This window comes from Dipodomys spectabilis, unplaced genomic scaffold (genome assembly GCF_019054845.1).
Source record: "Dipodomys spectabilis isolate Male_0828 unplaced genomic scaffold, ASM1905484v1 ptg000140l, whole genome shotgun sequence".
NCBI lineage: Eukaryota > Metazoa > Chordata > Mammalia > Rodentia > Heteromyidae > Dipodomys > Dipodomys spectabilis.
In genome coordinates, this window is record NW_024870817.1 from 30,503,171 (window position 1) to 30,517,873 (window position 14,703).

The 14,703-nt window shown below is 41.3% G+C and overlaps 1 protein-coding gene across 1 annotated transcript in view; it reads right to left on the reverse strand.

Moving 5' to 3' along the window:
• Positions 1-10,493: 10,493 nt before the first annotated feature.
• Positions 10,494-14,703, reverse strand: part of Ankrd31 (ankyrin repeat domain 31) — a 112,199-nt gene continuing 107,989 nt past the window's right edge. The window contains exon 24 of the mRNA XM_042690960.1: positions 10,494-10,807. Coding sequence (XP_042546894.1) covers positions 10,662-10,807 — 146 coding nt within the window. The 3' untranslated portion in view covers positions 10,494-10,661. The remainder of the gene's footprint in view (positions 10,808-14,703) is intronic.

A 14,703-nucleotide genomic window follows, 5' to 3' on the forward strand; every position in this document is an offset into this window, starting at 1 on the left:
ACTCAACTGAGCAGTATCTGATCAGAGCGGAGAGGAGGACGTCCTTCCCAGCCCACGTGCCCACGTGGATGTAGCAACTTTGAAAAGCACGAGAGCTACGGAGTCTCCCGCGGCCTCCCAAGGCCTGTCCCGCAGGCAGGGAGGGGCACCCGACCAGACGATCCCAATTCGTTTTCTCCTCACTCCTTCCATCCTTCGATATTGACCAGGTGCCTGCGGTATGTCTGGGTTGGCGGGGAGCAGGGTAGGGCCTAGAACTCAGAACCTAATGATTTTCAAAGAGGAAGCCTAGCATGGGACCCCCATCCTTTACTCTCAGTAACTCCTGTGATCAGAATCTATTTTCAGGTCCATCTTACAGACTTACTCAGAAACAAATGGCCAGCTTTGGTTCTTTCCCTCCCTTCTCCATTAGTTGCCTTCAATTCCTCCCTCCCTCCCTCCCTTCCTTCCTTTACTTTCACTGGGCATGGGTGCTGTCCCTGAGGGTTTTTTTGCTCAGGGTTAGTATTCTACTGCTTGATTCACAGTTTCACTTCTGGCTTCTTTGGTGATTAATTGGAGATAAGAGTCTCAGAGTTTCTACCAGGGCTGGTTTTGAGCTACAGTCCTCAGATCTCAGCCTTCTGGGGCCTGCTTCTCTTGTTCTCCTCTCCTCTCCTCCCCCTTGCCTCCTCTCCTTTTGTTCTCTTCCCTTTCTTCTCTCCTTCCTCCCCTCTTTTTTTCCTCTCCTGTCCTCTCCCCTCCCCTCTCCTGTCCTCTCACTTCCCCACCCCCTCTTTCTCATGCCATTGGGGGGGGGGGGGGCTTGAATTCAGGGCCTGGTGCTGTTCCTGAGCATTTTTTTGCTCAAGGCTAGCACTCTACCACTTGAGCTACAGCTTTACTTTTTCCTTCTGGGACTGGCTTCACACCACAATCCTCAGATCTCAGCCTCTTGAGTAGCTAGGATTACAGGTGTGAGCCAAGGGTGCCTGGTGCCCCCTCCTCCTGCCTTTTAAGGATCTTGTTCCAAACAACTCACCCTAGTGGGTTGTCTCCTTCCCAGTGGAGCCTCTGCTTTTGGGAAGAGTCAACACAGTACATATTTTACACTTCCAGGTCTCCCTCAAGTGCACCAGATGACAAAAAGGAAGGAAAGGAAGAGAGGGGAGAGGGGAAGTAATGGGGGAGAAAGAAAGGAAGGAGGAGTCGGGGGAGAAGAAAAAGAAGACTTCTATTATCCATCCTGTGTGCTGTTTCTAAACCATTAAATGATCCAATCATTATCATCTATATTTATTCTTATTTTACAAATTAAATGGGGGAAGTAAGTTGGGATAAATAACTTGCCTGCAAGTGGCAGCCAGAACTGGACAGGGTAGGTCTGCTGGGTATGCATGCTGTTAGCCACAGAGGAAACCCAAACCTCTAGGATACAAATTCAAAACGACATCAGCCATCATCAGTCTCAGCCTTGGAAGTTCCTAGTTATCTCAAGCAAGGTATTTTAGGAAATGCATACACACACCCTGTCTGTCTCTTTGTCTTTCTGTCTCTCTCTCAGGTCAGTTACTATTTTCAGTATTTCATACCATAAAGTGAATACCCATTGACTCACTTGTTCTCCTGTCTCCAACACTCACATCACCCATTTTGTCCTAAAGCAAAGCACTGCCATGTTAGGACCTTAGAAACACCTTCAACCTAGTAAACTTAGTTTGGGACTGTTTGATATTCAGGTCAGACCCAGTCCCTTTTCCTTTCTTCGTCATTTGTTGCTTTCAAATACTCCCCTCATCCTCTCAAATCATTGTTGCAACCAGCTCCTCAGGTCTTCTGAACGTGGACTGCCCAAGATCGGATGGTGGGGGATGATGCCACCCAGAAGGGCCTCTGCACATTAAGCCTACTGTAGTCCGAATTTCTGTTTTAGTCTTCTAGTACTGTCATAGCATATTACCACATACTGGGTGACTTAACATGATGGAAATGTATTTATTGGCAGGCCTGTGATTGCTCTGAAGGCTCTAGGGAAGAATCCTCAGCTTCTTCCTTAGGGCTCCTTTTCAGCAACACTAATTCAGCTTTTACTGTCACACAGTATTCTTTCCTGTCTTTCTTCCTATTTCTGAATTTCTCTTTGTTAAGGACAGATACCAGCCTTTGGATTCTGGGCCCTCTCTAATCCAGTGTGATCTCATCTTAAATATATTTGCAAAGATTCATTTTCCAAATAAGATCACATTTACAGGTTCCAAGTGCACATATTTTTTTTTTTGGGGGGGGGGTTTCTAACTTAAAGTACCATTCCCCAAAATCAGAAAATATATTGCTTGAGATGAGGATGCTCTCAAAGAAATTCTTAGCTCCAGGAGTAGGGTTTTTTTTGTTTTTGTTTTTTTTGTTTTTGGTTGGTCGTGGGGCTTGAACTCTGGGCTTGGGCGCTGTCCCTGCGCTCTTCAGCTCAAGGCAAGTGCTCTACCGCTTGAGCCACAGTGCCACTTCTGATTTTCTAGTGGTTTATTGGAGATAAGAGTCTCACGGACTTTCCTGCCGGGGCTGGCTTTGAACTGTAATACTCAGATCTCAGCCTCCTGAGTAGCTAGGATTACAGGTGTGAGCCACCAGCACCCGGCTCAGTAGTAGGTTTTGCACTTAGAACACAGATAGTAAAAGCCAATAGACAAGGGACCAAATAACAATCCATAGATCAAAACTAAACTGTGTTCAAGGAATTTAGTCCATGGGACAATCACTAGGGATAGCACCAGAGGACTTTACTTTAAGGTGAAGGTGTTCCAAACATATCGTTGAAGAAAATGTTAGGAAAAGCAAATAGAAAGCCAGGTGCCAGGGTATCAGGACTATAATCCTAGCTATTCAGGAGGTCTGAGATCCCAAGGATCATGGTTCAAAGCCAGCTCAGGCAGGAAAGTCCATGAGGCTCTTATATCCAATAAACCACTAGAAAACTGGAAGTGGAGCTGTGGCTCAAGCCATAGAGGGCTCGCCTTGAGCTGAAGAGCTGAGGGACAGTGCCCAGGCCCAGAGTTCAAGCCCCACAACTGACAAAAAAAACAGTGCTGAAGGCATGACTTAGGTGCTAGAGCACCAGCTGAGCAAGTAAGCTAAGCACGTTTGAGGTCCTGAGTTTAAGCCACAGTAGTGCCAAGAAAGTATATGTGTGTACACACACATACACATATATACACACACAAATAAGGAATATATATAAACATATACAAGGGATGTATATATAAGATACACACAAGATATACATCTCAAGATATATATAATTTCACTATATATATATATATATATCTTATATATATATATCACAAGATGGCCAATTTTTTTTTTTTGGGTCCAGTTGTGGGGCCTGAACTCTGGGCCTGGGCACTGTCCCTCAGCTCTTCAGCTCAAGGCTAGTGCTCTACCACTTGAGCCACAGTGCCACTTCTGGCTTTTTTCTTTTTGCTTATGTGGTGCTGAGGAATTGAACCCAGGGCCTCAGGCATGCAAGGCAAGCGCTATACCACTGAGCCACCTTCCCAGCCCCACAAAATGGCCTATTAAAAGCACAGCTCCCCCAGGAATATGGTGGAGGGGTGAATTTGGTTAAAGTACACTGTGTGCATATATGGAAATACCACAGTGAAACTCCTTCATATTATAAAATGTATCTTAACTAAAGAAAAAATAGCATAGCTGCAAACAGGAGGATGTGCCTGGTAGTCTTATGTCTGAAATATCCTGTAGAAATAAGAAGTTGAGGGACTGCCAATGTCTACCATACCATGTACATAAACATGATTAATTTCTTTTACTGTAATAACAGTCTGCTATAATGCCATAGTAATTAACATTCTTTAAAGTACTCTTCAGTGTAGCTTGGTGGATTCCCCAGCACTACAACACATATATTTTTAAAAAGTACTCTCTCAGTAATTTCATTAGATATTTATGATATTTCTAAGCAATGTCAGAAAAAGTAATATATCTTATAGTAAGTTTCCTAAGGCTCAAAGAGGTCACGTGACTTTCCTAGGTTAAATAGCAGTTGTAGAGTTCGTAAGAAATTATTAGTCTGGCTATTCAGGAATTTCTTCACCCAATGATGTTGCCTCCTGGATTAACTTTCCAACACTGATTGTGTTACTCTTTCCTGTGTGATCCAAGAAAAACATCTGGAGAAAAGAGCAATACTCCAAGAAGTAAAAAACCTTCTGAAAAGTGATGAGTCCCAAACCGAACCAGGATAAACTCAAACGTCGTAAGTGGTTTCTCTTGAAGAAATCTCCTGAAGATTTTCAGTGTACTGAAGAATTTCTCTTTGGCCTTCAGACTTAATAGGATCCAGTGTCCTTCTGCAGGACTCAGATAAAAACCCAGGAAATTAGGGGCTGATATTGGTTAGAAGTTAAAGGGAAATTGAGTACAAAAGACAAGACATTGTGTCAGGATGGTAGAAATTGGTACTCAGAGCTCAGTGGCTAATCTCACCAAGGCCCAAGACTAATCTTTGCATATTTTCAAGACCTTCTGATTAGAACCTGTAACTAATATGACTAGCAGGAAAGGAGAAAGGTTAGACTTGGGGTGAGTACAAAGTTATTGCATGTATTTCCCTGGATTTTCCTTTACTTAACAAGCAGGCAACTTCCTGGGTCCTCTGCTGGCAGGATCTTTAAGATTTTATATCTAAGATTAAAATGCTTTTATTCTAGTGTGAGTCACTGAGCTCTTGCTTGTGCAAAGTGCTACACTGGTTGCTATGGGAGAATACAAAAATATACAAGACAGTCCCTGACCTTAAGAAAATCCCATCTAATTTAGAAGTTATGAGACATATAAAGTAAGACTTACATGTTGCAACAAAATTCGGAAGCAGTTTATTATCACTGTTTTCTGTTCAGATGCAACTTCTCAAAATCAAGGGCTCTCCCTGGCCACCCTTATTTAACATCTTTTGTTTGTTTTTATTATATTATTATTATTAGTGTGTGTGTGTGTGTGTGCCAGAACTAGGGCTTGAATTCAAGAGCCTCATGCTCTTACTTAGCTTTTTTGCTCAAAGCTGGCACTCTACCACTTGAGACACAGCTCTACTTCTGGCCTTTTGGTGGTTAGAGAATCCACAAGCTTTTCTGCCTGGACTGGCTTTAAACCATGATCCTCAGATCTTAACCTCCTGAGTAGGTAGGATGACAGGTATGAGCACCTGCCCACGTACTCCTTTTAAAACAATGGCCTCTCCCACACCCTTTGTCCTTTATCATGATGGACACATTAAGTCATTTGGCTTGAGTATGCCTCTGTGAACTGAGTCTTAATGTAATGAACTGTAACAAATAGCTGAGTCTCAGCCAATCGTATCGTATGAATTTCAGTCCATCACAGGCAACCATTTTGCTTCAACCTTGCTCAAACAGTGTCAATCTGCGATCAATTCAGTTGTATGTACATCACTTTTCTGCATCATTCCTTTCCTTTGTCTGTAACTTGCACATATGGTGGGCGGCAGCATACTGAACCATTTTTGACCTACACTGTTACATGGTTCTAGAATATCAAGTAAAAGGTAACTGAGATCTTCAAAACTAGGTTGGAATAATGGTGAACATTTGTTATTGCAACACTTGGGAGTCAAATGCAAAAAGATACTGAGTTTGAGGCCAGTATGGGTTATGCAATAAGACCCCCATCTCAAAAAAACCTGCAAAACTTATTTTTTTTTTTTGTAATTTTGTCTTTTCACAGACACTTTTCTCTATTTGAAATTAAAGTTTTGGCTCCATGAGGACATGAATGTTGTCTTATTCTCTGGTGTATTCCTAGCACAGAAAACAATGCTGGTACATATTACGTGCTCATTAAATATTTCTGAAATGAACGAATGAAGAAAATACACATTAATCAACTGAAAACAAGACTGACGACTTGGATTATTGATTTCAAAGTAGAGAGTAGAAGAGTGGCCACTAGAGGTTAGGAAGGGGAAGGAGGAATGCGAGAGAGATTGGAAGCATCACCAAAATACAATTAGATAGGAGGAATAAATTCTAGTATTATATATCACCACTGGTTAACTAGAGTTTGTAACAATTTATTACATATCTTATAAAAAATATAAAAAGGCAGGAAGGTTTCCAACACAAATTATGAGGACAAGGAAATGCTAATTATCCTAATTTGATTAAACCTTGTATATATGAATCAAAGTAGCATAACAATTCTCATAGATATGTACATATGTAAAAGGGGAAAAAAGACTTGAACTCATGTCTTGTTTCCCATATATGCATAAGAAAATTCATCTAGGAACTTGCCCCAATTTTTTTTCTAGAGGATTTTGATTCAGTAAGGCTGGAAAAGAGCTTAGGAATCTATATTTTAAGGAGATACCAGTAACTCAATTTAGTGAGGCAGATCAGGAAACATGGAATTAATTTAGTGATTGAGGGTGGGCGAGAAAAGTCAAGTGAAAGTAGATGGAATCATTTGGAAAGATTAAAAACTGCTGACATACAGACGAGTGAAATTAGAATCACTGGGGTGGGCCCAGATTGGGCCTGTTGCCTACACTCACACCCTTCTCCTATCCTGCTTCATTAACCAAAGGCAGGTCTGGAAGAGACAAAGGAGAAATTCTGTGGTGGAGGTTCTGTACAATCATTTTACATTATTTGCTGTGGTGTGCTTGAAATCTTTCGCCTTTACCATCACAGCTGGCTGTGAGTAAGGCCTATTCCACACAGCTGGGGAGGAGGATTCTGTGGGAAAATGACCAGGTAGGGTGAGGTGACATGAGGCAGAAAGCTAGGAGGTAGTGACAGCACTCACTAGTGGCTGAGACCCAAGGACCCAAGGCCTAAGTTGATGGCATGCTAAAGGAAACTTTCATAGAGAAACAGCTGTGGTGGGGGAACATGAGTTCCTTCTTGGCAAGGGTAGAGAGATGGGTGGAAGAACCTATAGCAGGGGGCTATGAGAGGTTGCCCTGTACATAGAGAGAATCTCAAGCCATACCATTTGGTTTCTAAGGAAAAAGAAGGCCCATAGTTCTACAGGCTGGGGTTTTCTGGGCCTACACTATCCCATAAAAAGTTATTTACAGCACAGAGCTGGACTCTTCCAAATGTGGCTGTGGTCTCTTTTTTTGTAAATTAAGCATAACCCTACTCTCTGGTTAAGAGTCAACATATTCTTGAACCTTTTCATTTCCCTCAGTATTTGGGGGCCATTTTTAGACCAAAAATATCCAGTTTTGGATTGTTCTGTTGCATTATTTCATGACAGTTGCAGTTTAGGCAATAATGAACAGAAAATAAGAAGGCGATGCTTAGGTAACTGGCAAGGCTCACCCACCAGCTTGGCAACTTGTTTTTACCACTTCCTTGCCTCCAACTTTGAAGGACTCAAGCAAGTTCATATCTCAGCCAAACTGTCATACGTCATGGAACTTTAAGACAGCTTGTAAACAGCTAAAAACAAATGTTACCTGCGTTTCCCATCTATAAGAAGCAGAACTAGCATTATAGCTTCAAATGTTTGTATCCACTGATTCTGCCTTAGAACCCTACAAAGTAGCTAAAATGAGAGATTATGAATGTGCAGATATGTCCAAGGAAATTAGAGGTTAGCTATGAATCCTATACTTGGGATTAAATTAGGTCCATGATAAACTGATTTGGCATTGCCTCAAATTCTGCTCCCTTAAGAGACACAGAAAATATAGTTTAAGAAGAAACCACATTCCTTGTCTTTTAAATGTTTAAGATATGTTTCTCAGAACAAATATGGGATGAGAGGGAGAAGAATCTGAGAAACAGGCGTGGAGGTTAAATGCTATTAGCCTTCAACAGAACCCAAATCCCTTGAAATACAGTCTCTAAGGGCATATACATACAGTAAAAACAATGGGATAGGGCTGAAAATGTGGCTTAGTGGTAGAGTGCTTGCCCAGCATGCAGTAAGCCCTGGGTTTGATTCCTCAGTACCACATAAGCAGAAAAAGCCGGAAGTGGTGCTGTGGCTTAAGTGGTAGAATGCTATCTTTGAGCAAAAGAAGCTCAGGGACAGTGCCCAGGCCCTGAGTTCAAGCCCCAGGACTGGCAAAAAATAAAGGGGTAGTTCCATTTACAAATTGAATTTCAGAAGTCTGTAAATAGAAAAACAGCAACATGTTTGTATTAGAACTCAATTGTTGGACAGTTAAATCCCATTTCTTTACTAAAGAATACCTGTCTGGCGCTGGTTGCCCAATACCATGAGCATACTAAGCCCATTAGAACAGGTAAACTAAAGGAGCCACAGTATCATCATCTCAGAATGTTTCAACACTGTTCTAGTCATTTCCATATATTTGGTGGCAAGCAATCTTTGGGTGAGAAAAATAATACATAGTGCCTATGATAAACTTAAAATCCAATCACCAGATTTGATCTCCAATTCTACCACTTGGTAGCTATGTGACTTTGAAGCAAGTTATTTATCCTACACTTCAGTTTCCTCATCAATAAAATGAGAATAATATTTCCTACCTCATAGGGCATGGTTAGGATTATTTGAGTTAGCACGTCAAAGTGCTTACAACAATGCCTGGAATACACCGAGTGCTCAAAAATATTAACTTTTGGCTGGAAATGGTAGTATGTGCCTGTAATCCCAGCTACTCAAGAGATAGAGGTAGGATGATCATGATCTGAGGCCAACTATGGCAAAAGTATGAGATGCTATCAGAAGACAAACTGAAAGCAAAAGGGTTGGGTTTGTGGCTCAAGTGGTAGAACCTAGCAAGTCCTATATTCCATATATATATATATATATATATATATGTACATATATATATATATATATATATTAGTTCTTATACTTACCTCTCCCCTTCATATCTATCTGTCTGTCTGTCTTATTTATCTATTTCTTTTTCCTTGTTTGTCTTCTAACTGAAAGAGTTGTAAATTTGTACCGTGACTATACTCCTCCTATACCTGTACTTCTCAAAGCCATTTCAAGGTACTATCACTTCTCTGGCTAGTGACAGATTAAAAAATGGCAGGAGATTCAATTCTGGCTTCTTGTGGGTTACAGGTGTTTAGCAAAGTTTTTTTTTTTTTCAAGAAGTACATTGGAAGAAAAATATCTATCTTCTTCTACTAGAAGTGTTTCTACATGTGCACTTACCTGTAATAGCAGAGTCATCTTTATTATGATGGAAGCTGGAAGAAAGAAACAATAATGATATTATTTAGTTGAAGCATTAACTAGTTCCTTCCTCTGGATTTTTAAATAAAGATCCCTTATTGCTTAATCCATTTTCATGAGGATTTTCTGTTATTTTACCTCAAAGTGTCCTAACTGACCAGTATCACTTAAGAATCAATGTTCACAATATTTTATAGAAACTATAAAGTGCAACATCATGAACTTAATTTCAAGCTTTCCAGATGTTTATGGGAGAAAAACCATGAAAGCTAATAATAGCAGGCAATTAATGTTAGGTGACTGGATTGGAGTGGCTTGAATAAGCAATAGAGGAGTTCATATACAAGGATGGCCTCAAAGAATAATGAAAAGATAGGCAGAGAGAAAAGGAATGTTAAAAGCTGGAAAAACAGCATAAACAAGGAGGGAGGAATTTGGAATTGTTATTAGTTTTCTAGGGCCGTGATAACAAAAACAAGACTGGGTATTACAACTACTGGTGACTTCGTACAATAAGTGTATCTCTTACTTCTGGGGGCATAAAGTCTAAGGTCAAATTTCAGGTCATGGTGACTCTGTTCTGTGGCCACATCCCTTGGCTTGTTAGGTGGCTGCCTTTTTGCTGTATCTATTCATCTCTGTACTTGTGTCCAAGTTTCCTATTATAAGGACACTGGCTGGATCAGGAACTACCTTTCTGGCTTTGTTTTAACTTAATAAACTCTGCTAGGGCCCTATATTCAAATATAGTTATAGTCTGAGGTATGGAAGGCTGGAAATTGAACACACAAATTTTGGGAGATATTTCAGCTCCTAAGATGGAAAAAAAAAGAAGTGTAAAGGTTAGGATCATCAAGATGAAGTTAAATGATTATATTAGGACGGTAGCAAGAAACCTGAATGCTGGGCCTAGATCTTACTCTTACAGCAGCAGGAAAGCAATGTACTTAAGAACAAATTGGCAGAAGTGTGTCACATATATACTAAAGAGAATGAACTTCTGTAAAAGAATGTGCTAGGACTGGCGTTGCACATAGTCTACAAAGGCATAGGTAAGTATAAATGTATCAAATAGAAGATTGGTTTACTGTGGCTTATTAAGACAGTCCCGTCTATGGCTAAGGGTCAGAAGTTTAAAGATTTCATCAGAACCTACAATAGGTAAAACCTTTCGCAAATATCTTGAATTGCTTAGGCTTCCTACTGGGAAGAACAAGGGCAAGGTAGCTTTTTTCCAACTGATTGTTGGACAAGAAGTTATTTTAAAGTCTGTATTAGTAAAAAGAAAGCAAGACAGCCAACACGGTTTAATCCATAATGCCTTTATTTCAATGTCAAAAATCATATTTTTATGACAGTAAACAGAAATTTTCAATAATTAACACATAAACTATATGCTAACATAGACCCACCAAACTAAGAAAAGAACATGAACATATGAACAAAAGCCTAATGATTAAGAAAACAAGCCTTTAGAATGTTAGTTCCTCACACTCCATATAGAACTTCCAATGCTGAGCCATCACATGACATGGGAGAAATTCTTGATCGCTGATTGAAAGTATTTCTTTTATTTGTAGATAATGAGGGATGTTTTGTACTGACTCTCTGGAAGTGCCTGTTTAAAGATTTATAAAGAGATTAAAAACTACCTGTTTAAAGTAAGACTTAAAGTTAGTTTTTACAAATCTTAGAATTGTGTGTATATGAGAGGACACAATATGTTTTCTGAACAGGATATTTTCACTTCTTCCATTTTTTTGTACCCATGACAAAGCTATAAAGCAGCAGCACTAACTTTGAGAGAGAGAGGTCTGTTTTCAGGCTAAAGTAACAGTAGGAAATGAAAACTTTTGAAAGTAGTTGAACAAGCCACTTGGTACCTCAATTCGCAATTGTGAAGACTATGAGATTTTGCATGTGTAATAGTTTACCAATTGCCCTGCACATAGCAAATACTCATAAATATAAGCTGTTATTAGTGTTATTATCATTATTACTTAAAAGTTATCCTATATAATTTAGGGATGGGGAACATTTTTGTGGAATATTTCAAATATTTAGATTTATTTAATAAAATTGATCTTCGTTTTATCACTTAAAATATTATCATTTATATTAGACTTTTTCTCCACAAGATAATGTCTTGTAGTTACAATTTGAAAACTCAATACATCCACTATCATTACTCCTATAATTTCTTTATGTAAGTGTGTGCAAATACTTTTACAGAATTGCTATTCAGAAGCAAAATGACTAAGTTGAAGGGTATGCACACATTTTAAAGTACAGCATGCCCTTTCAAAGGCATGCTTTCATACTACCATCAAGTAAAGCTCCATCACAGCAAAGGACACAGCTAGCAAGATCAACAGAAAGCCCACGGATTGGGAGAAGACCTTCACTAGCCATATAACAGACAAGGGTCTCATATCTAAACTATACTTAGAACTAAAAAAATTAAATCCCCCAACAACAAATCCTCAAAGAAACAACCACCCTATTAATAAGTGGGCTAAAGACTTAAAAGAGAGACTTCACTAAAGAGGAAATAAGAATGGCCAATAGACACATGAAGAAATGCTCAACCTCTTTATCCATAAAAGAAATGCAACTCAGGAGGAGTTAAGGGAAGATGGCGACGGGGCAGTAGGGAAACGCCACAGCTCTCTCCAACCAAAAAGAGAGTTCGAGTTCCAACCTTTAATCTCCCCAAGAGACCGACAACAACAAAAAGACGAACACTCAGAGAAAAACCAGAGGTGGAAAATAACAAAAAAAGAAAGAGAGGAAAAGAAGAATTTCAGAACAGAGAAGAGCGAAGACCCCTCCCCCAACCTTTACTGGCCGCGCGGCAGTGCGCCAAGCCGCCGGCCAGCCGGCCCGGCAGGGGCTGCCGGAGCCACAGAGACACAGGGGGCTGCTTGCAGATCACCAGGTACCGGATTGCAGAACAGCGGATCGCCAGGAACAGAGAAACCTACCAGCCGGGAGTCTCCAGGAGGATCCCACCCCACCCATCACTCTCCACCGGAGCGGAGAGGCTCCATCCCGCCAAAGCCGCCCGGCACCAGCAGCGCCACAAAGGGACCTGTCGCGATCGCAACGACCCGGCGGGGGGCCGCCCAACCCAGCCCGCAACCACCCCAACTGAACTCGGACTGCAACAACAACTGACGGACTGCAACAACAACTGACGACCTACAGGGTGAGTACCCATCAGGGGACAGGGAATCCATCAAGGGAGACCAGAGCTGGAGGGAATCCCCAGACCCTGACCTAGACTCCCTACCCCAACACCCGGACCACAGGACCCACTAAAACTGGGAACTGTTCGAGAGCCCCACCAGCCGGTGGAGCACACTCTGCTGGCCAGGCCAGAGCAAGAGCGCCCCGGGAAGGGAGCTTAAATGCTCAAGCCAGGAACAGTGCCCCTGGGTCAAGACTACCAACAGTAGAAGAAATTTGATCTGTGTCCTCCAGGCTGCATAACCAAGGTGGTATACACATTAGCACAGGCCTAACGAGCGCGCTCCAGGCCGGGGCCGGAACCAGGCCAGGGGACCTGCGCCTGAACAAAGCAAAAAGGGTCAGAAGTGGGGCTGTGGCTCAAATGGTAGGGTGCCAGCCCTGAGCTGAAGAGCTGAGGGACAGCACCCAAACCTAGAGTTCAAGCCCACAACCAGCCCAAAACAAACAAAAACACATCAGGAGCCCATAGCAGACTCCAGTATTTGGGAGAGTGCATCCAGAGCATCTGATCTTCCCAAGAGCACCCGCAGGAGCAAACACAAGCAGTCTAGGCTGCTCAACCCTTCCAAAGGCGGGAATTGCTACAGCAGAGAGCTGAGAATCCTAAGTGAATAGCAGCTGGAAATAGGCTCCCAACAGAATCCAGATCAGACACAGACTCTCTCTACCAATAGAGAATCAGCAACCAAGCAAAGACAGACACACCAAAACAAGATTGAAGAGCAGTCTCCTGAACCCCCATGCGAAAATCACAGAGAAAAATCACAAGGTTTACCACTACCCAGGACAGCAAGCTCACCCCAAAAGCCAGCAGCCACGCAGGGGAGAGCCCCAGTGGGAGCAAAGCAGGAATGGAAGACAAAAACTACATCCAAGGGTTGCTGGAGGCAATGACTCAAGAAATAAAGCGAGAAATGGATCAGAAATTGAAAGAGCACAAGGATGAACTATCAAAAGATATACAGGATATCAAACAAAAATTGGATGCAAAAATAGAAGCTGCACAAACCTCAGTAAGAAGTGAGATAAACGCCAAATTAGAGGTAATGCATACTGATATCACCTCATTGAGAGGTGAGATCAGTACTCTGAGAACCAACATTGAATCCATAAAGGGATCCATTTCCATCATGCAAACCACAATAGAAGCCACGGTCAACAGAGTGAATGAAATGGAAGGTAGAGTGTCAGATACAGAAGACAGAATACACCAACTGGACCAAAAAGTGACAGATATGGAAAAATCACTCAAATTAAACCAAAGGGAAATTCAAGAGCAAGCAGATAATGCTAAAAAATTTAACCTTCGCATAATCGGAGTGGACGAAGGTGAGGAATTCCAGAGCAAGGGAATGCAACACCTATTTAACAAGATAGTCAATGAAAATTTTCCCCACCTCAAAAACGACCATCTTAACTACATCACAAAAGCTTATCGAACACCCAACAAGCAAGATCCCAGGAGAAACACTTCTAGGCACATAATAGTAACAATGATGGATCTGAATAATAAGGAAACAATCCTGCATGCAGCAAAAATGAAGAAGGAGCTATACTACAACGGGAAAAAAATTAGAATCACTGCAGATCTCTCCACACAAACAATGAATGCAAGAAAAGCCTGGGAAAGCACCATACGAGCCCTGAGAGCCAATAACTGCCAACCCAGACTGATATACCCGGCAAAGCTAGCATTCACATTCGATGGAGAACTGAAAACTTTTAATAGCAAAGAAAAACTAAATGAATACATAAACATTAAGCCAGCATTACAAAGAATTCTAAGAGGGGGGACACAACCTGAAGAAAGCAACCAGGAACTGGGACCTGCCCCAAACAGGCATTACTCAAAGTCTAACTGAGCAAGCACAGGAGGAAAGGAAAGAAGAAAAACTTAGGAAAACGGAATGGCAGGGACAACAATGCATCTCTCTATACTTTCTCTTAATATAAATGGGCTGAATTCGCCAATTAAAAGAAAACGAACTGAGGACTGGATCAGAAAACAAGACCCATCCATCTGTTGCCTTCAGGAGACCCACCTCTCAGCCAAACATACAAACAAACTCAGAGTGAAGGGGTGGAAAAGGATCTACCAATCAAATTCCCCCAATAAGAAAGCAGGTGTAGCTATCCTGATATCTGACAAAATAAACTTTTCATTAAAATCAGTACAGAAAGACAAGGACGGACATTACATATTAATAAAGGGAACAATCCAAGAGGAGGATATAACCATCATCAACTTATATGCCCCAAATA